Source organism: Calliphora vicina, chromosome 2, assembly GCF_958450345.1.
Source record: "Calliphora vicina chromosome 2, idCalVici1.1, whole genome shotgun sequence".
Classification (NCBI taxonomy): Eukaryota; Metazoa; Arthropoda; class Insecta; order Diptera; family Calliphoridae; genus Calliphora; species Calliphora vicina.
This window is the reverse complement of record NC_088781.1, coordinates 65109209-65130782: the sequence shown is the minus strand read 5'-3', so window position 1 is coordinate 65130782 and position 21574 is coordinate 65109209. Positions and strand designations below refer to the sequence as shown.

At 29.2% G+C, this 21574-nt stretch overlaps 2 protein-coding genes across 2 annotated transcripts; both read right to left on the bottom strand.

Moving 5' to 3' along the window:
* Positions 1–893: 893 nt before the first annotated feature.
* Positions 894–10930, bottom strand: LOC135950512 (uncharacterized). The gene is made up of 4 exons (XM_065500048.1): positions 10733–10930; positions 4394–4626; positions 1196–1366; positions 894–1119 (listed from the first exon to the last, which is right to left on the bottom strand). Exons 1-4 carry the CDS (start codon positions 10928–10930, stop codon positions 894–896), a joined length of 828 nt encoding a protein of 275 aa, XP_065356120.1.
* A 6802-nt stretch (positions 10931–17732) lies between these two features.
* On the bottom strand, positions 17733–20558 carry LOC135951321 (uncharacterized). The gene is made up of 4 exons (XM_065500955.1): positions 20313–20558; positions 20007–20239; positions 18039–18209; positions 17733–17967 (listed from the first exon to the last, which is right to left on the bottom strand). The coding sequence occupies exons 1-4, from the start codon at positions 20508–20510 to the stop codon at positions 17742–17744; spliced, it is 828 nt and encodes a 275-aa protein (XP_065357027.1). The 5' UTR covers positions 20511–20558; the 3' UTR covers positions 17733–17741.
* Positions 20559–21574: the final 1016 nt, after the last annotated feature.

Genomic DNA, 21574 nt, shown 5'->3' with positions numbered 1-21574 from the left:
TTAGGAATTTCGGTGTTTAAAACAAAGAATGACAACAATAGTAATGCAATTGACTTAACATTTAGATCTATATTACTTTCAAATTTTATTGTGTTTAAATTTTACATTAATTCAAAGTTTATATTTTTCATGATGGAATTTATTATGGTGATTTTCCATCATGAAAAATATATCTTTATCTTTTTAGTTTTTAAGATAAATGACTTCCGAAAAAACACAAAATTAATTCATTTCACTAAAATTCAATCTTCTAGTCATAAAGTTTCCACCGATATCAAAAACTTCTAAAAAAGCTTATATTTACTTTCAAAATTTGCCCACTTTCAAAATTTTAACGTTTTTTCATATCTTGCATCAAGCCGGTCTTGCGTGATCAAGATTGGGTAACGTGAGTATATATATGAAGATTAGTGGTGTTGAATTTGAACTTTAGTTGTTTATAAAATATATGTATGTAGTAGTTTTCGGAAGAGGTTCTTGTAATGGAGGATTTCCAATTATGGGATCAATTTCACCTATTTTCAATACCAAACATTTCTGATCAACAAATATTTATTTGGAAAATTTTATCCCCCTAAGTCCTTCCATCGATGTTCTATCGAGCCTTCAACAGAGGGAGGGACAGACGGACACACATAACTAAATCGTCTTAGAATTTTATAAGGTGCCTGAATATAAAAACTTTTTGTTTCAACAACCAAATTCAGCAGCAAAGCAATTGAAAATTGTACCTCTCGGACATTTGCACGATATCTCATATTCTATATATGTAGAACATGGGGCTTTTAAATAATAATACCTCGCACACATCATGAGTTATTTCATTTCTATCCGCCCTTATTGGAAATGATCTTAAAAAATAAATAAATAATGTATCTTTTATCAATTGCTATTCATTTATTTGCAATTATGTCAGCCCAATACACTTTTTCGATAACTTTAAAACCAAGTTTCTCAAACATGGCACGAGAAGCCACATTATCAATAACCACTGGAGCAGTGACTTCAATTTCATTTTCAGCCAATAGTTTGGACATGTAACGTACTATCAAATTGCCGAAACCTTTACGTTTGTGCGTATCCATAACCTGCAACAGTCCCAGAGAACCCAAAAGATGACTAAAATATATAAAAAAAAATAGACATATAAATTTTATTTAAGCAGGGAATTACGATTTATTTATTATTCATTTACATTAAACACCAAGCCACCAAATTGTTGTTATCAAATAAACCAACAGAGTCATTTTGACGTATGAGTGACTTAACAAAATCAATCGAACCGGGAGCTCTGAAGGGCCAAAAACTATTTATATGTTCAGCATGACATTCTTCCAGTGGCTTTAATTGTACATTACTGGGAGCACTGCAAAAGAAGTGTAATAATAAGTATATTTTATAGTAGAATTCAAAATAGAGCTTTAAAATAATAAGAAAATTTCCAAATATATTTTAGTACAACCTAACTAATAATTGATTTTAATATAACTTAATTTTAAACTACTGAAAATATGCTGTTATTTTTTACGAACATTTATGAATGATATAGAATTTCTGACATGAAGGGACATCAACTTCACCATGAGTGGCAAGGGTATACTATATAAGTTTATCATTCCGTTTGTAATTTCTACATTTTTCATTTGCGACCCCACAAAGTATATATATTCTGGATCGTTATAGATAGCAAAGTCGATATAGCCATGTCTGTATGTTGAAATCCGTAGCCCCCAAATAACTTACAAACATGATTGATACAACAATATATCGGGAATTCTCCCGGCTCGGTTGCTAATTAAAATCGAGAAAATCGGCCCACAAATGGCTGAGAATTAAGTAAAAACCTGAACAACCACGATTTTTGCCCTATTTTTGATCTATATCGAAACATTTTATTTTCAGAGTACATCACCATTAGTCTACCCTTATATTGGGCTTAAATATACGATCTCATTAGGGTCGTATATTTAAATATTGAAAAATCTGTCTATAACAAAATGTTTTAAAAAAAGTAACCAAAATGAAAAATAAATAAATAATAGTAGATTTCTGATAGTACATCTGCTGACAATGAAATTGGTATGTATCTCAAATCTATGGTGGTCTTGTTTCTAGTATATGATTTTTTTTGTTTTAAATTGCAATAATAATCATTATTTTCTGTCCCTGATAAATAGACATCAGAATAAAAATAATCAGTTTTGATTATAAATAATCAAATAGTCAATGCTGCTTTTTGAGCACACATTTGCAAAAATTACAAACTGTTGTGTAGATATCGTTACCCCTAAGTTAGGGCTCCTAACTCGTGTTTTTTTTAAAGTACAGACTTTCGTTTATTTTGATAAATGGTCCGCTCATATATCATATTTGCCAAAAAATCTCAACTTAAAAAAACACGAGTTAGGGCCTTTTTATATTAAGGTAACGATATGTATGTATGGATGTAAATATTCGTTCTTTTCGTTAATAAATTACACTATGCAACAAATGAAGTCTTTTGGAAAAACACACGATCATGACAGTATATGTTCGATTCTACTACCAAAGGGTAATAAAACCCTCTACTCAGTTTGTCCAGTTTGGTGACCAATTTTGTTTTTGTATGGGCCCCAAAAATTCTGAAAATCAGTGGGCACTCAAAAAATTGTGTCATCAGTTTTTGGCCAAGAGCTAATTTAGACTTGGTGATACCGCTTAACTTTATATGGCAATAATATAGCTAAGAGTCCGCCAAACAAATCTTGTTAAAATTTTTTTTGACCAAAAAATTTTTCGTGCACTTTTTTTGAAAAAAATATAGGAAGACACATTTTTTTTTACTTTTTTTTAGAATAACTTCCAGGTACTCCTAATTTTTCACTAATATTATTTGGCAAAGTTGTAACTACGGTAAATCTGAATAACTCTTGTGAACATGTCGATGAAATCTGAACACATCTATGCACTCTAAATAGCTCGCAAAGATCACTTTGTACCTCAAAAATTTTCGTTTTTTACAATTTTTTACGCTAAAACAATGATTTGTTGTTAAAAAAGTATGTTCGAGTGTATAGATCTGTAACGAAGAATGGGCAAATAATAATCAGTATGATCCGGGCACATCACGTTACCCAATCTTGATCACGCAAGACCGACTTGATGCAAGATATGAAAAACATTTTGAAAGTGGGCAAGGTTTGTGGAGCTTCTGAAGTGTAAATATAAGCTTTTATATAAGTTTTTGATATCAGTGGAAACATTATGACTTGAAAATTGACATTTTAGTGAAATGAATTAATTTTGTGTTTTTTCGGAAGTCATTTATCTTAAAAACTAAAAAGATTTTAATATGGTGATTTTCCATCAAGAAAAATATAAACTTTTAATTAATGTAAAATTTAAGCGGTTACAGATATCACTATAAAATTTGGAAGTAATATAGATCTAAATGTTCTTAAGTCAATTGCATTACTATTGTTGCCATTCTTTGTTTTCAAACACCAAAATTCCTAAAATGTGATAGTAAAAACGTTTTGTATGTATATAAACAACATATAGTGCTATATAAATATGAAGAGATTTTGAGGATCGGAGCTTTGCGTTTTTAGAATTTTTTATTCAAAGCTAAAATTTTGTTTCAAAATTGGCCAAGTTTGGATAGAGCTGGGGGGGCTCAATGTCCGCATAAGTGAGTCAAACTTTACTTTATACGTTTTTGCATTAAGTTCTCTTTCCAGATCATAAAAAAATTTATATAGTCTTGAAGAAAATTAGTTTTATATAAAAGAAAAAATATGGGGACTTTTTTGGGAAAAAACACACGCATACAAAGTTGAAATATATGTATAAAAAAAGTCTCAACTTTGGATGCGTGTAACTTTTTATAGGGACGAAATAATTGTTATCAGGTTTGTTTTATTTTCTTTAGAATTTATCGCAAATATACGTCATATATAAAAAACAAATTTCGACCTTCCTATATATAAAATACAAAAAAAAAAGATCGAGCTAAATTTAAAAAAAAATTAAACCTAAATATCTCATGAACTAAAAGAGATAACCTACAGATATAAGTATATTTTTTTTTTTAAAAAAAGTGCACGAAAAAGTTGTTTGTTGGGAAAAAATGTTAACAAAATTTGTTTGGCGGACTCTTATTATTGCCATATAAAGTTAAACGGTATCACCAAGTCTGAATTAGCTTTTGGCCAAAAATTGATGACACCATTTTTTGAGGGCCCACTGATTTTCAGAATCTTTGGGGGACCATAAAAAAAAATTGGTCACCATAATGAACAACTGAGTTTAGGGTTTTACTACACTTTGGTAGTAGAGTCGAACGTATACTGTCATGATCGTGTGTTTTTTGCACTGTTCCACTGTGTTATCATTAGTTAGGTTCATTACTTACTGGATTGTAAATTGTTTAGCCTGCTCTCTTGTTATATGATACCAAACCGTACATATTGGTTTACACACTTCCTTATCTAGACCAGAGTCCATAAAATGTTGCTCTACTGCGGGTACCACAAAATCTTGATACCCAGCCAATGTGTAAGATTTCGCTGCATCCAAGCAATTCAAAGCTTTCAACAAACGTTCTGGATTATCTCCACATGTGTTAAAAAATACTTGATATAAAAACTGCAAAATATATAAGTTATTATAACGTAATGATTGGGAAACGGTTGCAATAACGAACATTTAATAATAATAATAAATTTTTTATTGTAAATGTTAAAAAAATACAAATACAACCGATTTTCTATGTTAACAACAGTTAAAAGAAAAACACAGTCAAAAAAACCAATTTATGTATAATTCAAATTAAATTCAATAATTTGAAAAAGAGTACCGAATTGAATTTATTATACATATAAAGCGTTTATTAATATATAATGGTGATTACAACCATACATTAGCGGTATTCACTGTTAAGTGCGAATGGTCTAGCATCATTGCAAATACAAAATTTTATCGTAATCCAATAACAAAATACACACAAAAACCTTTACAATTTTGCATTTGCAATGATGCAATACCATTCGCACATAACAGTGAATACCGCTATTGTTTCTAAAAAAATTACAAGTTCGGTTGCAATACCAGTATATTCGGTGTTCAATCTTTGCAATTTTTGAATAAAAGTTAATAAAAAAATAAAATTTAAAAAACTTGAAATCTTAATAGCGGTATTCACAATGTAGAGTACTTTCTCTAGCAAAGTAGCAAAGTAGCAAAATAGCAGTTTAGCAAAAACCTGCTCTTTTACACTTTTGCTTTCTAAACTACATATTTGAGGTTATTTTGTTTTTGATATTTCATGACATTTTATTTTTGTTTTGGAAATAAATTCAATATTAGGTATTTCTAAATAAATTTTATAGAAAAAAATAGAATACAAAATAATGTGGACAAATCCGAAGAAATAAATCGAAAAGTGCATTACAAATGCAATCTATGTTTCGAGAATAAAATTTATCGACAGCAAATTTTAAAGGTACATACGTTCACAATGTGTAACATTTTGAGTCACTAAATTGCTCTTTTACACTTTTACCAGGCCAAGAGCTCTTCATCATAAATACCGCTAATATATTATGAAGTAAAATAAAAACCGACCATATTTATCGAGATTATCGAATTGTTCAAAATTAAATTATTTGGTGAATTGTCTTAAGGTATTCACCTGTATTCGCAAAGAAAGGAAATAGTACCTCATCCTGTTAGCCGTTGTGGTGCCAAACAAATTCACAAAAGAAAATTGTAATAAAGTTTATGTAGGTACAACGAAAAATAAACTAAAAACAAGAATAGCTGGACATAAATCTGACCAAAAATACAGAGACAATAATTCACAAAAAACTGCTTTATCTTCTCATTGTGCAAAATTTAATCACTATCCAAACTTTGAAAATGTATCAGTATTAAATACAGAAAATAACTATAAACGTCGTTATATGTTAGAAATGTTACAAATAATTAATATACCAACAACACAAAGAATTAACTTTAAAGCAGATACCGAGAATGTAGCTCAAATTTACAGACATCTAGTACATAAGAAATAACACAACTAATTATAAATACAATATTTTTGTTTGTTATGTTATATTCATTTAAAAAACTAACTTTAATATTTTTGTTTGTATGTTTAAAAATGTTCATATACTTTTTTAAACAACATTTTTTCCTGAAGATGCTACACATTGATGTAGCGAAATATTGAAATAAAAATTAAATATTTTTATAAAAAAGACCTTAAGCATAAATACATAATTATTATATTAAAATAAATTTAAAAGGTCAAATAAAATTAAATAACTGGTAAGAAATATTAATTAACTTGTCATGTTCTAATAAAGATCACTTTTAGTTAATTTCAGAGATATTATTTATGCATTTTGGAACCGGGAAGATAACATGTGTATTAGCATACACATTTTGAAGTTATTTTGTAGCGGTTTCATTGTTAAATTAATTCCCAGCACATTTGTCAAAATTTTCAAAATAAGTGATATTGAAAAAGGATAACAAGTATAATAGATGATTTTTTTTTGCAAATATATGTATTTTTGTGTATCATAAGTGCATGGAGGGTATACATTTTTTCATTATCTATAATTTTTATTTATTGTATTTCATAAGTTTGTAAATACATATGTAAGTATTTCGTTTTTGATTTTAAATAAAAAAAATTAAAAAATAAAAAGTAAAATTTTATTTGAAAGTAAATAATTCACAATAGTCACTGATGTATTCATTATGTTCTATCGAATTTCAACCGATAAAATTCTATTGGTTTCTAAACGAATCTGTTTTATCTGTGCAGTATATTAAATATTTTACCTTGGCAACAAATGTACCATCCGCCTCCCAATCGCCGTTAAGTGAATAAATGCTTAGCTGCAATTCGGGCTCTTTGTTTTTCCAATTGATTAGAGTTTGTAACAAATTATAAGAAGATGCACGGCCATTTGTGTATATATATAAGTTTGTCATTCCATGTGTAATACTCAGAAATATTGATCTGAGACCCAACAAAATATAAATATTCTATAAAGCTATATCCGTTTGTCTGTACAGCTGTGTAAAACACTTTCACGTCCAAAATACACAATTGAAATTAATTCAGTTTACACATAATTGTTTATACAGTTTGGTATTCAGCATAATTAGTCCAGATGAAGCTGTGTTATTGACAACAGTAAGATAAGCCCACAAAAACTTTAAATTTTTCACAATTAATTTGCTATTTTGTTATAAATATACTACAGATAATTCCATGAAATGTCGCCTATCCATACAAAATTATGTTTTATGTAAAATTAAATCACAAGTCAATATTTTGATGGTTCGGTCCATATTTGACTATAGCTCCACTTCGGAATATCAATTAAATACTCACAAATCTATTCAAAATATATTTTCAGGTTAAAATTTAAAAATCGACTCAGCATAAATACATAATATCGATATTACAGATATTTCTGACGATTGGGAACTATGATTATACCCCATAGTTCCCATATAAGCCCGACATCCGAAAAATTCAATAACGCACAAAAACATCGATAAATATATTTAACAGAAATCAATCAGTTAAATGCAGATATCAAACTGGTGTATTTTATGACTATCGGTTAATTACACTGTCCAACAAATTGAAATTTTTTGATTGGAAGAGAATAGTGACCCTATAATTCTGAAAGAGCATGTTGAGTAGATCATTTGTAGCATAAACTTATAGACCAGCTGGTCTGAATTTTTGTTTACAGTGGGTCAAAGTTTTATCTTTTTGATCGAAGGTAGCATTATACTAACTGAAAAAAATGTTGTAAGTTATTATCTGAGAGAATTCTTATGGTCAGAGTAATATTATGGAATTTTATGGGCATCATTTTTGTGGAATATCTTAACCCTCTAGTTCCTCTCTTTAGGGGTCAATTTGACCCTTTTTATCGAGAAAATCAAAAAAGTCCTTTCAAAAAGGATATTTAAGGATTAAGGATTAAAAAAAGTTTCAGAGTATATTTAGAATTATCTGGACTATAATATTCTGAATAAGTTTGGCTTAAAATTCATAAGATTAAGGAAATAGAGCTCATTGGCCTAAAAATTGCCAAATAATTGGTTTTTCTCGAAAATTTCAGAATTTAAATCGCAGGTACGGAAAAACTATAAGAGATATTTTCATAATTTTTTCACATTTTTATTCCCTATTATATTCTTAATAAATCCCAATGAGATGATCAAAAAATTCTGAAATTTGTTTAACAAAATTTTTAAAAATTTGAAAATGGAGTTTTGAAACTGCCGTTAAAAAAATTTTATTTTTTTGTTCATACCTGCGAATAGGTTAACGGTATCCTACGAAGACAAAACCTCATATACAAGTATATATGGACATATTTTAAGTAAAAATTAGCTTTTATTTTAATATTTATCAAAATATGTTAATTTTGTTCCTACATTTCTTGTTCTAGTGGCCTGAGACACGTTAATGGCCTGGCGAATTTTTAATAACTTTAACAATTTTTTACCAATTTCTGTTTTTATGTCTCATTAGAACGACAATTACGTACATATTTCGATTCTTTTAAATTAAATTACAAAAGTAATTTTTTAATGGCAAAATTTTTACAAAAACTGAAAAAATGCATTTTTCCCCTTGTAAATGGATCTCAAAACTTCAGAGGGCTTGCGGCACGTCTTAACCCCAACCGATTTACCTAAAATTTTTTCAGGATGATTTTTTTACTAATGTTCACCAAACTGGGGGGTGAGAATGGCCAAAATCCAACTTTCGTTTATTAAGGGCCACCCTAATGCACATCCAAGCATACGTTTTGTTGTTTTTTTGTCAAAGCATGCAATACATTGTGTTTTTTGATGAAATTTTCAGAGGTTGTCTCGGGTTTTTGCTCATATCTCCGTTATTTATGGACGGATTTTGCTGATTTTAAATAGCAAAATTCTCGAAAGTATGTCTGACAGAATTGTTGAAGATTTGGATCCCGGAGATATCTGGGGCCTTCAGAAAATTGATTTCAACAGACAGACGGACAGACAGACAGACGGACATGGCTTAATCGACTCCGCTATCTATAAGGATCCAGAATATATATACTTTATAGGGTCGGAAAAAATGAAAAATGTAGAAATTACAAACGGAATGACAAACTTATATATACCCTTCTCACGAAGCTGAAGGGTATAAAAATAGAATACAAAATAATGTGGACAAATCCGAAGAAAGAAATCGAAAAGTGCATTACAAATGCAATCTATGTTTCGAGAATAAAATTTATCGACAGCAAATTTTAAAGGTACATACGTTCACAATGTGTAACATTTTGAGTCACTAAATTGCTCTTATACTTTTACCAGGCCAAGAGCTCTTCATCATAAATACCGCTAATATATTATAAAGTAAAATAAAAACCGACCATATTTATCGAGATTATCGAATTGTTCAAAATTAAATTATTTGGTGAATTGTCTTAAGGTATTCACCTGTATTCGCAAAGAAAGGAAATAGTACCTCATCCTGTTAGCCGTTGTGGTGCCAAACAAATTCACAAAAGAAGAATCTCAATAACGGTAAGAAATATTAATTAACTTGTCATGTTCTAATAAAGATCACTTTTAGTTAATTTCAGAGATATTATTTATGCATTTTGGAACCGGGAAGATAACATGTGTATTAGCATACACATTTTGAAGTTATTTTGTAGCGGTTTCATTGCTAAATTAATTCCCAGCACATTTGTCAAAATTTTCAAAATAAGTGATATTGAAAAAGGATACAAGTATAATGATGATTTTTTTTTGCAAATATATGTATTTTTATGTATCATAAGTGCATGGAGGGTATACATTTTTTCATTATCTATAATTTTTATTTATTGTATTTCATAAGTTTGTAAATATGTATGCAAGGCGTATTAATCAGGTGAGAGCGTCTCGGCAACAAACACAACAAAGACAATATTTTTTATTTGTCAAGAGATTGAGAATGTCAAAACAGAAAAATTAAAAAAATAAATAAATAAATAAATTACTGGTAATTTTTTATAAATGCGTCGAACGTGAATAAAAAGCTTAGTGATTACAATATAACTTTTTAACTATCCATTTAACAGTGTCCATCTGTTTGTGTAAAACTGTAGCAAGTCCAAAATATACAAACTAATTCTTGTAAGGAGTTTGTAATGAAAATCAGCATTTAGCTTTGTCTGTCTGTTTAAAATACTCACAAGTCCAAAATACACAACCTAATTCGCGAAAGGAGTTCTAAGCATTAAGCTGTATATGTAAAATACTCGCAAATTCAAAATACACAACTTATTTAATTGATTTTCATAAATTTATTTGAATAATTTTTCGTTTTTTATTTTTTCAATTTAAATATTATAAATGTCAACCACAAAGAGTAAACAACTATTTGACACTTTCAAACTCAATATAAATAAACAAACAATAAATCAGCTGTGCTAGTAACTTCACCTTATTGAATACACCTTGTATGTATGTATTTCGTTTTTGATTTTAAATAAAAAAAATTAAAAAATAATAAAAAGTAAAATTTTATTTGAAAGTAAATAATTCACAATAGTCACTGATGTATTCATTATGTTCTATCGAATTTCAATAATTTCAACCGAATGTGATAGTACATGCAACCGATAAAATTCAATTGGTTTCTAAACGAATCTGTTTTATCTGTGCAGTATATTAAATATTTTACCTTGGCAACAAATGTACCATCCGCCTCCCAATCGCCGTTAAGTGAATAAATGCTTAGCTGCAATTCGGGCTCTTTGTTTTTCCAATTGATTAGAGTTTGTAACAAATTATAAGAAGATGCACGATCTTTACGTTTTGTATACAAATCACGTAATGTCGGCCATTTGTTTATGGGTATTTCCACTAATTTGTTTGACATGACTGCTTCACAAAAACACACAATACAAACTAACGTCTAATACGAACAAAGACTATCATCAGACTGACATTATCCGTTTCTGGTATATCAGTATTTATTGAGTATTTTGTGTGTTTTAACATGAAATAGTCTAGGGTACATTGAACCAGGTAGTGTATATATAAGTTTGTCATTCCGTGTGTAATACTCAGAAATATTGATCTGAGACCCAACAAAATATAAATATTCTATAAAGCTATATCCGTTTGTCTGTACAGCTGTGTAAAACACTTTCACGTCCAAAATACACAATTGAAATTAATTCAGTTTACACATAATTGTTTATACAGTTTGGTATTCAGCATAATTAGTCCAGATGAAGCTGTGTTATTGACAACAGTAAGATAAGCCCACAAAAACTTTAAATTTTTCACAATTAATTTGCTATTTTGTTATAAATATACTACAGATAATTCCATGAAATGTCGCCTATCCATACAAAATTATGTTTTATGTAAAATTAAATCACAAGTCAATATTTTGATGGTTCGGTCCATATTTGACTATAGCTCCACTTCGGAATATCAATTAAATACTCACAAATCTATTCAAAATATATTTTCAGGTTAAAATTTAAAAATCGACTCAGCATAAATACATAATATCGATATTACAGATATTTCTGACGATTGGGAACTATGATTATACCCCATAGTTCCCATATAAGCCCGACATCCGAAAAATTCAATAACGCACAAAAACATCGATAAATATATTTAACAGAAATCAATCAGTTAAATGCAGATATCAAACTGGTGTATTTTATGACTATCGGTTAATTACACTGTCCAACAAATTGAAATTTTTTGATTGGAAGAGAATAGTGACCCTATAATTCTGAAAGAGCATGTTGAGTAGATCATTTGTAGCATAAACTTATAGACCAGCTGGTCTGAATTTTTGTTTACAGTGGGTCAAAGTTTTATCTTTTTGATCGAAGGTAGCATTATACTAACTGAAAAAAATGTTGTAAGTTATTATCTGAGAGAATTCTTATGGTCAGAGTAATATTATGGAATTTTATGGGCATCATTTTTGTGGAATATCTTAACCCTCTAGTTCCTCTCTTTAGGGGTCAATTTGACCCTTTTTATCGAGAAAATCAAAAAAGTCCTTTCAAAAAGGATATTTAAGGATTAAGGATTAAAAAAAGTTTCAGAGTATATTTAGAATTATCTGGACTATAATATTCTGAATAAGTTTGGCTTAAAATTCATAAGATTAAGGAAATAGAGCTCATTGGCCTAAAAATTGCCAAATAATTGGTTTTTCTCGAAAATTTCAGAATTTAAATCGCAGGTACGGAAAAACTATAAGAGATATTTTCATAATTTTTTCACATTTTTATTCCCTATTATATTCTTAATAAATCCCAATGAGATGATCAAAAAATTCTGAAATTTGTTTAACAAAATTTTTAAAAATTTGAAAATGGAGTTTTGAAACTGCCGTTAAAAAAATTTTATTTTTTTGTTCATACCTGCGAATAGGTTAACGGTATCCTACGAAGACAAAACCTCATATACAAGTATATATGGACATATTTTAAGTAAAAATTAGCTTTTATTTTAATATTTATCAAAATATGTTAATTTTGTTCCTACATTTCTTGTTCTAGTGGCCTGAGACACGTTAATGGCCTGGCGAATTTTTAATAACTTTAACAATTTTTTACCAATTTCTGTTTTTATGTCTCATTAGAACGACAATTACGTACATATTTCGATTCTTTTAAATTAAATTACAAAAGTAATTTTTTAATGGCAAAATTTTTACAAAAACTGAAAAAATGCATTTTTCCCCTTGTAAATGGATCTCAAAACTTCAGAGGGCTTGCGGCACGTCTTAACCCCAACCGATTTACCTAAAATTTTTTCAGGATGATTTTTTTACTAATGTTCACCAAACTGGGGGGTGAGAATGGCCAAAATCCAACTTTCGTTTATTAAGGGCCACCCTAATGCACATCCAAGCATACGTTTTGTTGTTTTTTTGTCAAAGCATGCAATACATTGTGTTTTTTGATGAAATTTTCAGAGGTTGTCTCGGGTTTTTGCTCATATCTCCGTTATTTATGGACGGATTTTGCTGATTTTAAATAGCAAAATTCTCGAAAGTATGTCTGACAGAATTGTTGAAGATTTGGATCCCGGAGATATCTGGGGCCTTCAGAAAATTGATTTCAACAGACAGACGGACAGACAGACAGACGGACATGGCTTAATCGACTCCGCTATCTATAAGGATCCAGAATATATATACTTTATAGGGTCGGAAAAAATGAAAAATGTAGAAATTACAAACGGAATGACAAACTTATATATACCCTTCTCACGAAGCTGAAGGGTATAAAAATAGAATACAAAATAATGTGGACAAATCCGAAGAAAGAAATCGAAAAGTGCATTACAAATGCAATCTATGTTTCGAGAATAAAATTTATCGACAGCAAATTTTAAAGGTACATACGTTCACAATGTGTAACATTTTGAGTCACTAAATTGCTCTTATACTTTTACCAGGCCAAGAGCTCTTCATCATAAATACCGCTAATATATTATAAAGTAAAATAAAAACCGACCATATTTATCGAGATTATCGAATTGTTCAAAATTAAATTATTTGGTGAATTGTCTTAAGGTATTCACCTGTATTCGCAAAGAAAGGAAATAGTACCTCATCCTGTTAGCCGTTGTGGTGCCAAACAAATTCACAAAAGAAGAATCTCAATAACGGTAAGAAATATTAATTAACTTGTCATGTTCTAATAAAGATCACTTTTAGTTAATTTCAGAGATATTATTTATGCATTTTGGAACCGGGAAGATAACATGTGTATTAGCATACACATTTTGAAGTTATTTTGTAGCGGTTTCATTGCTAAATTAATTCCCAGCACATTTGTCAAAATTTTCAAAATAAGTGATATTGAAAAAGGATACAAGTATAATGATGATTTTTTTTTGCAAATATATGTATTTTTATGTATCATAAGTGCATGGAGGGTATACATTTTTTCATTATCTATAATTTTTATTTATTGTATTTCATAAGTTTGTAAATATGTATGCAAGGCGTATTAATCAGGTGAGAGCGTCTCGGCAACAAACACAACAAAGACAATATTTTTTATTTGTCAAGAGATTGAGAATGTCAAAACAGAAAAATTAAAAAAATAAATAAATAAATAAATTACTGGTAATTTTTTATAAATGCGTCGAACGTGAATAAAAAGCTTAGTGATTACAATATAACTTTTTAACTATCCATTTAACAGTGTCCATCTGTTTGTGTAAAACTGTAGCAAGTCCAAAATATACAAACTAATTCTTGTAAGGAGTTTGTAATGAAAATCAGCATTTAGCTTTGTCTGTCTGTTTAAAATACTCACAAGTCCAAAATACACAACCTAATTCGCGAAAGGAGTTCTAAGCATTAAGCTGTATATGTAAAATACTCGCAAATTCAAAATACACAACTTATTTAATTGATTTTCATAAATTTATTTGAATAATTTTTCGTTTTTTATTTTTTCAATTTAAATATTATAAATGTCAACCACAAAGAGTAAACAACTATTTGACACTTTCAAACTCAATATAAATAAACAAACAATAAATCAGCTGTGCTAGTAACTTCACCTTATTGAATACACCTTGTATGTATGTATTTCGTTTTTGATTTTAAATAAAAAAAATTAAAAAATAATAAAAAGTAAAATTTTATTTGAAAGTAAATAATTCACAATAGTCACTGATGTATTCATTATGTTCTATCGAATTTCAATAATTTCAACCGAATGTGATAGTACATGCAACCGATAAAATTCAATTGGTTTCTAAACGAATCTGTTTTATCTGTGCAGTATATTAAATATTTTACCTTGGCAACAAATGTACCATCCGCCTCCCAATCGCCGTTAAGTGAATAAATGCTTAGCTGCAATTCGGGCTCTTTGTTTTTCCAATTGATTAGAGTTTGTAACAAATTATAAGAAGATGCACGATCTTTACGTTTTGTATACAAATCACGTAATGTCGGCCATTTGTTTATGGGTATTTCCACTAATTTGTTTGACATGACTGCTTCACAAAAACACACAATACAAACTAACGTCTAATACGAACAAAGACTATCATCAGACTGACATTATCCGTTTCTGGTATATCAGTATTTATTGAGTATTTTGTGTGTTTTAACATGAAATAGTCTAGGGTACATTGAACCAGGTAGTGTATATATAAGTTTGTCATTCCGTGTGTAATACTCAGAAATATTGATCTGAGACCCAACAAAATATAAATATTCTATAAAGCTATATCCGTTTGTCTGTACAGCTGTGTAAAACACTTTCACGTCCAAAATACACAATTGAAATTAATTCAGTTTACACATAATTGTTTATACAGTTTGGTATTCAGCATAATTAGTCCAGATGAAGCTGTGTTATTGACAACAGTAAGATAACCCCACAAAAACTTTAAATTTTTCACAATTAATTTGCTATTTTGTTATAAATATACTACAGATAATTCCATGAAATGTCGCCTATCCATACAAAATTAAGTTTTATGTAAAATGAAATCACAAGTCAATATTTTGATGGTTCGGTCCATATTTGACTATAGCTCCACTTCGGAATATCAATTAAATACTCACAAATCTATGCTAAATATATTTTCAGGTTAAAATTTAAAAATCGACTCAGCAGAAATACATAATATCGATATTACAGACATTTCTGATGATTGGGAACTATGATTATACCCCATAGTTCCCATATAAGCCCGACATCCAAAATTCAGTAACGCACAAAAACATCGATAAAAATATTTAACAGAAATCAATCAGTTAAATGCAGATATCAAACTAGTGTATTTTATGACCATCGGTTAATTACACTGTCCAACAAATTTAAACTTTTTGATTGGAAGAGAATAGTGACCCTATAATTCTGAAAGAGCATGTTGAGTAGATCATTTGTAAAATAAACTTATAGACCAGCTGGTCTGAATTTTTATTTACAGAGGGTCAAAGTTTTCTTTTTTTTATCGAAGGTAGCATTATACTAACTGAAAAAAATGTTGTAAGTTATTATCTGAGAGAATTCTTATGGTCAGAGTAATATTATGGAATTTTATGGGCAGAATTTTTGTTGAATATCTTAACCCTCTAGTTCCTCTCTTTAGGGGTCAATTTGACCCTTTTTATCGAGAAAATCAAAAAAGTCCTTTCAAAAAGGACATTTAAGGATTCAAATATTTTTGCCGGAAAATTGCAGTGGGGGTCACCAAAGATACCAAAGTTGGAAATATAGCTCTTTAAGCTTAATTAGCAAAATTACACGACACCTTGGGTCTCACATTTTTTTAAAAAAATCACAAAAAATCTATTTATGATCCGAGCTGATATGAATGAGCTGATATTTAAAATATAAAGAGTCCTAGAGAAGATCTACAACGGATAATTTTGGTAGATTTTTTTAGTTTTTTAGATATGTCGGGCCTACGCATGTGCAATTTTTTTTTTTAAAATATCAATATATTTGCGATAAAATTTCGAATACTATAAAAATGACTTGCTAACAGTTATGTCGTCCCTATAAAAAGTTACACACATCCAAAGTTGGAACGTGTAAAAATGGCCGTATTTTTTACGTTTTTTCCCGAAAAATCCCTATATATTTTCTATTGTAGGAAAAAATTTACTTCGGGACTATATAAAATTTGTATATGATCCGAAAAGAGAACCTAATGCAAAAGCGTGGAAAGTAAAACTTGACTCACTTAAGTGGACCTAGTCACCTCCAGATAGTGTTTATAAACTGGTTAACCGAAAAACCGGTTTTTCTTCGAAATCTCGGTTTTTTGCGAACCGGTTAATTTAAAATGTTGATTTTCGGTTAACCGATTGACAATCTTTGATAATTTTCACACGTTTTTTGTTACACTGGATAAATTTTTTTTGGATAACACCATGCGAATTGTTCGTATAATAAAAGGACAAACTCTTTTCATATAAGTATATGAAAATCACTAAACCGAATGTTATGAAGATTTGTCTGTAATTGGTCATAGCTCCCATATAATGACATATTTCGAAAAGCAGATTAACCTCTATAAATATTTGTAAGCCCAGATTTTCGTTTTAGCTAAAAAATCTAGACTTAAAAAACACGAGTTAGTGTCTTTATATATTAAGGTAACGATATATTGACATCGTACTAAAATTGTATACCGATCAATAATTTGAATCCAATAATCATACAACTGCATTTTGTGAATTTCGGTTCATATTTGACCATATCCCCCACATAAGATCCACTTCCAACAATCGCTTAAATATTCATAAATCTTTTATAAATAAATATATCAGGTTGAAATTCAATATAACTAGTCCTCGATTTTATAAAAAATGCTGTACCGAATCTTTTGAAGATCGGCTTATAATTGGTAATAGCTCTTCTGAAAAGCACAACGTACATATATGTATATTTAAAAACTATCGATATCCAGTCAAAATTTTATACAGACCAGTTATTTTTTATCCAAAAACCAGAACTAGATCGTCTCAGAATATATTTACTTTTTGGTTCCACAACCAAATTCAGCCGCAAAGCAATTGAAAATTGTACCTATCGGACATTTACACAATATCTCATATTCTAAATAATAATACCTCGCACACATCATATATTATTTCATTTCTATCCGTCCATATTGAAAATTATCTTAAAAAATTAATAAATAATGTATATTTTATCAATTGCTTTTTATTTATTTGCCGGTTTGTCAGCCCAATACACTTTATCGATAACTTTAAAACCTAGTTTCTCAAACATGGCACGGGAAGCCACATTATCAATAACCACTGGAGCAGTGACTTCAATTTCTTTTTCAGCCAATAGTTTGGACATGTAACGTACTGCCAAATTGCCGAAACCTTTACGTTTATGCGTATCCATAACCTGCAACAGACCCAGAGCACCCAAAGGAAGGCTAAAAAATATAAAAGAAATAGACATAGAAAGTTTATTTAAGCCGGGAAATACGATTTGTTATTCACTTACATTAGACACCAAGCCACCAAATTGTTGTTATCAAATAAACCAACAGAGTCATTTTGGCGTATGAGTAACTTGACAAAATCAATCGAACCGGGACCTCTGTGGGGCCAAACACTGTTTATATGTTCGGCATGACATTCTTCCAGGGGCTTAAATTGTACATTACTGGGAGCACTGCAAAATAAGTATAATAATAAGAAGATTTTAGAGTAGAATTCAAAATAGAGCTTTAAAATAACAAGTAAATTTTCAAATATATTTTAATACAACCTAATTATTGATTTTAATGTAATTTATTTTTATACTACTGAATCGTGAAATATTTGAACTGTAAAAATGTTAAATTTTAAGTTTTTTGTAGTGAATTAAGAAAATATGCTGTTATTTTTACGAACAATTATGAATGATATGGAATTTCTGACATCAAGGGACATTTTAATATAATCTCTATTTTCTTTGAAACAATAAAGTCTAAAAAACTAAATAAATACTAAACAAGTAAATAATAGTATGTACTTATTATACTCGGCTGTGCCGAATCTTATATACGAGTATCCACTACCAACATAATACGAGCACCGATTTTTGGTTAATTTTATATTAGTTGCTAAATTCGGGAACAAAATATATATAGTGGTAAGTCCGAACAAGGTTTTTTATATATTTTGAATAAAAATCTTTTACCGGTTTTGTGTTTTAATTTTTTTTTTTAAAAATCGAAAGGACATTTTTCTAATTTAGTTTTGGTTGGACCGATTTTGTCCGTATTCAATACCAAACATTTATGATCAACAAAGAATATTTAGGAAAAATGGTATTGAATTTCACCTCAATAACGATATTTACAAGAGTTTTATGTTTTTCGGAAGTGGTTGTTAAGTTTCCCTAATTAATTTGACAAGTAAAAAAAAAGTTACATATCAATGGAAAGGGGATTGAATTAAAAAAATCATGGAATAAAAAAAAATGCTTTTTATTATTGAGTTTTTGCAAAGATAAAAATTTTTCAAATTAAAAAAAATTTAAAAAACAATTCGAAAATTCCAAAAAATGAAAAAAAAAACAATTTTGGAAAAAAATTGTTTATCTAAAAATATTTAAAACTTTTATTTTGAAGTATAATTTGGTTTCGGCATAGCCGTATATAGCTTTCTTACTTGTTTTCTATACCGGTTCATGTGTTTTTCGAATTTCAACTTGATGTCGATATTTATAGGAGAAGTATGAATATTTATGTGATTTTCGGAAGTGAACTTAATATCAAATATGAACCGATACACAAAGTAGGTTGTCCTACATTTTAGTTCATAACTCAGGTTCTGCTGTTTCCATTTTCAATACCAAACATTTTTGATCAACATAGAATATAAGACATTTTCTCTAGGCCCAATAGTGCCTTCGACAGACAGACGGACGGACGGACATATCTAGACCCAGAATACATATGTATACTTTTGTGGCTCTACGAACAATATTTGGATGTGTTACATTTTTGTTGGTGGGTATAAAAAGTAATGAATTCAAAACTTTTCTGTTTTGTCTTATTTTCAATGCCAAACGTTATATCTATTTATGTAAAATTTAATTTGTATAAGTTCTTATACTCGCTCGTGCTTCTATTGATTGCCTTAAAATGTTATAGGATCATAAAAAATATGTAATTGTATTACAAACGAAATGACAATTCCAATTGACCTCCCATCATTCAGGTAGTGTGCATAAGAGAATTCATAATTAGAGAAGTATGTATCTCTCTTAGAATTTTAAAAAGTTCTCTTAAATGTGAGTGTTTTCGCTTCAACTACACACGTTCTTATAAATAACAGTCTCATGAGATACGAAATTCATTTTACGAATGGAAATATACATTTGAGCACACATTTGCAAAAATAACAAACTATTATGTAGATATGTATGTAAGTATTCGTTCTTTTCTTTAATAAATAGTCATTCGTTAGGTTCATTACTTACTCGACTGTAAATTGTTTAGCCTGTTCTTTGGTTATATGATACCAAACCGTACAAGTAGGTTTACATACTTCCTTATCTAGACCAGAGTCAATAAAATGTTGCTCTACTGTGGGTACCACAAAATCTTGATACCCAGCCAATGTGTAAGATTTCGCTGAATCCAAGCAATTCAAAGCCTTCAACAAACGTTCTTGATTATCTCCACATGTGTTAAAAAATACTTGATATAAAAACTGGAAAATGTATAAATTTTTATAACGTAATGATAACGCACTATTTTGATATCTAGTAGATTAAATATTTTACCTTGGCAACAAATGTACCATCCGTCTCCCAATCGCCGTTAAGTGAATAAATGCTTAGCTGCAATTCGGGTTCTTTGTTTTTCCAATTGATTAGAGTTTGTAAAAAATTATAACAAGATGCACGATCTTTACGTTTTGTATACAAATCACGTAATGTCGGCCATTTGTTTATGGGTATTTCCACTAATTTGTTTGACATGACTGCTTCACAAAAACACACAATACAAACTAACGTCTAATACGAACAAAGACTCTCGTCAGACTGACATTATCCGTCTCTGGTATATCATAATTTGTTTTCATTTGAATTGGGGATGACCGCGTGTATAACTATTGTGGACTTCATAAATACATATTTAATAATATTCTCTTATTATGTTATACTCTAGTCATCCATAGTTTATTTGTTAAAGAGTATTTATTGAGTAAAAAATATATTGTGTGTTTGAACATGAAATAGTCTAGGGTACACTGAACAAGCTAGTGTCACATCATCAACTGATTATTATACCCTCCATCACCAAAAGTGGTGAATGAGGGTATATAAGTTTGTCATTCCGTGTGTAACATTGATAACTAATGATCCCCATATATGTATATAATAATCGCAGTACCACATTTTATGATATTAGTCCAATTTCGAATATCACTCAAATACTAAAAACTCCTTTAAATATCTTTATCAGGTTAAAATTGGCCCATGTAAGGTTCACTTCCGACAATCGCAATAAAACATATAATTGTGACTATCGTACAAACTCTGTTGAAAATGGTAAAAAGTGGTAGTTATTGCAATTATAAATTGCTGAATTATCTACTACTCAAACTAGTCTATCTAACAAGATATAAAATAAAAATACATACAGTCAGCGTCAAAAGAAAGTGTACAACTTGTTTTTGCATTTAAATTGTTTTATTTACATATTAAGAAAACAATTTTTTCTCCAGTTCTAGTATATTTAATAAAACATCTAATTGTTCTCTTACAATATATAAACAAAAAACTAAATTAGTTCAACAGCAACAAAAACAGTAACACAAATAAAAAAAAACTCCATTTTTAACGCGTCAGAAAAAAGTGTACACATTTGGAATTGCAAAAAGATTTTTCTAGTTACATAAAAAAAATATATTGTTATTCTATATTTTTGACTATATTATTATTTCTTGTGGTTCTTGCTGTTAGTCTCATGAGATTTTAAGATTGTAGCTTTTCTTGTTTGATCACGAGAACTTTAAATTCAAAATGGGAAATCAAATTTC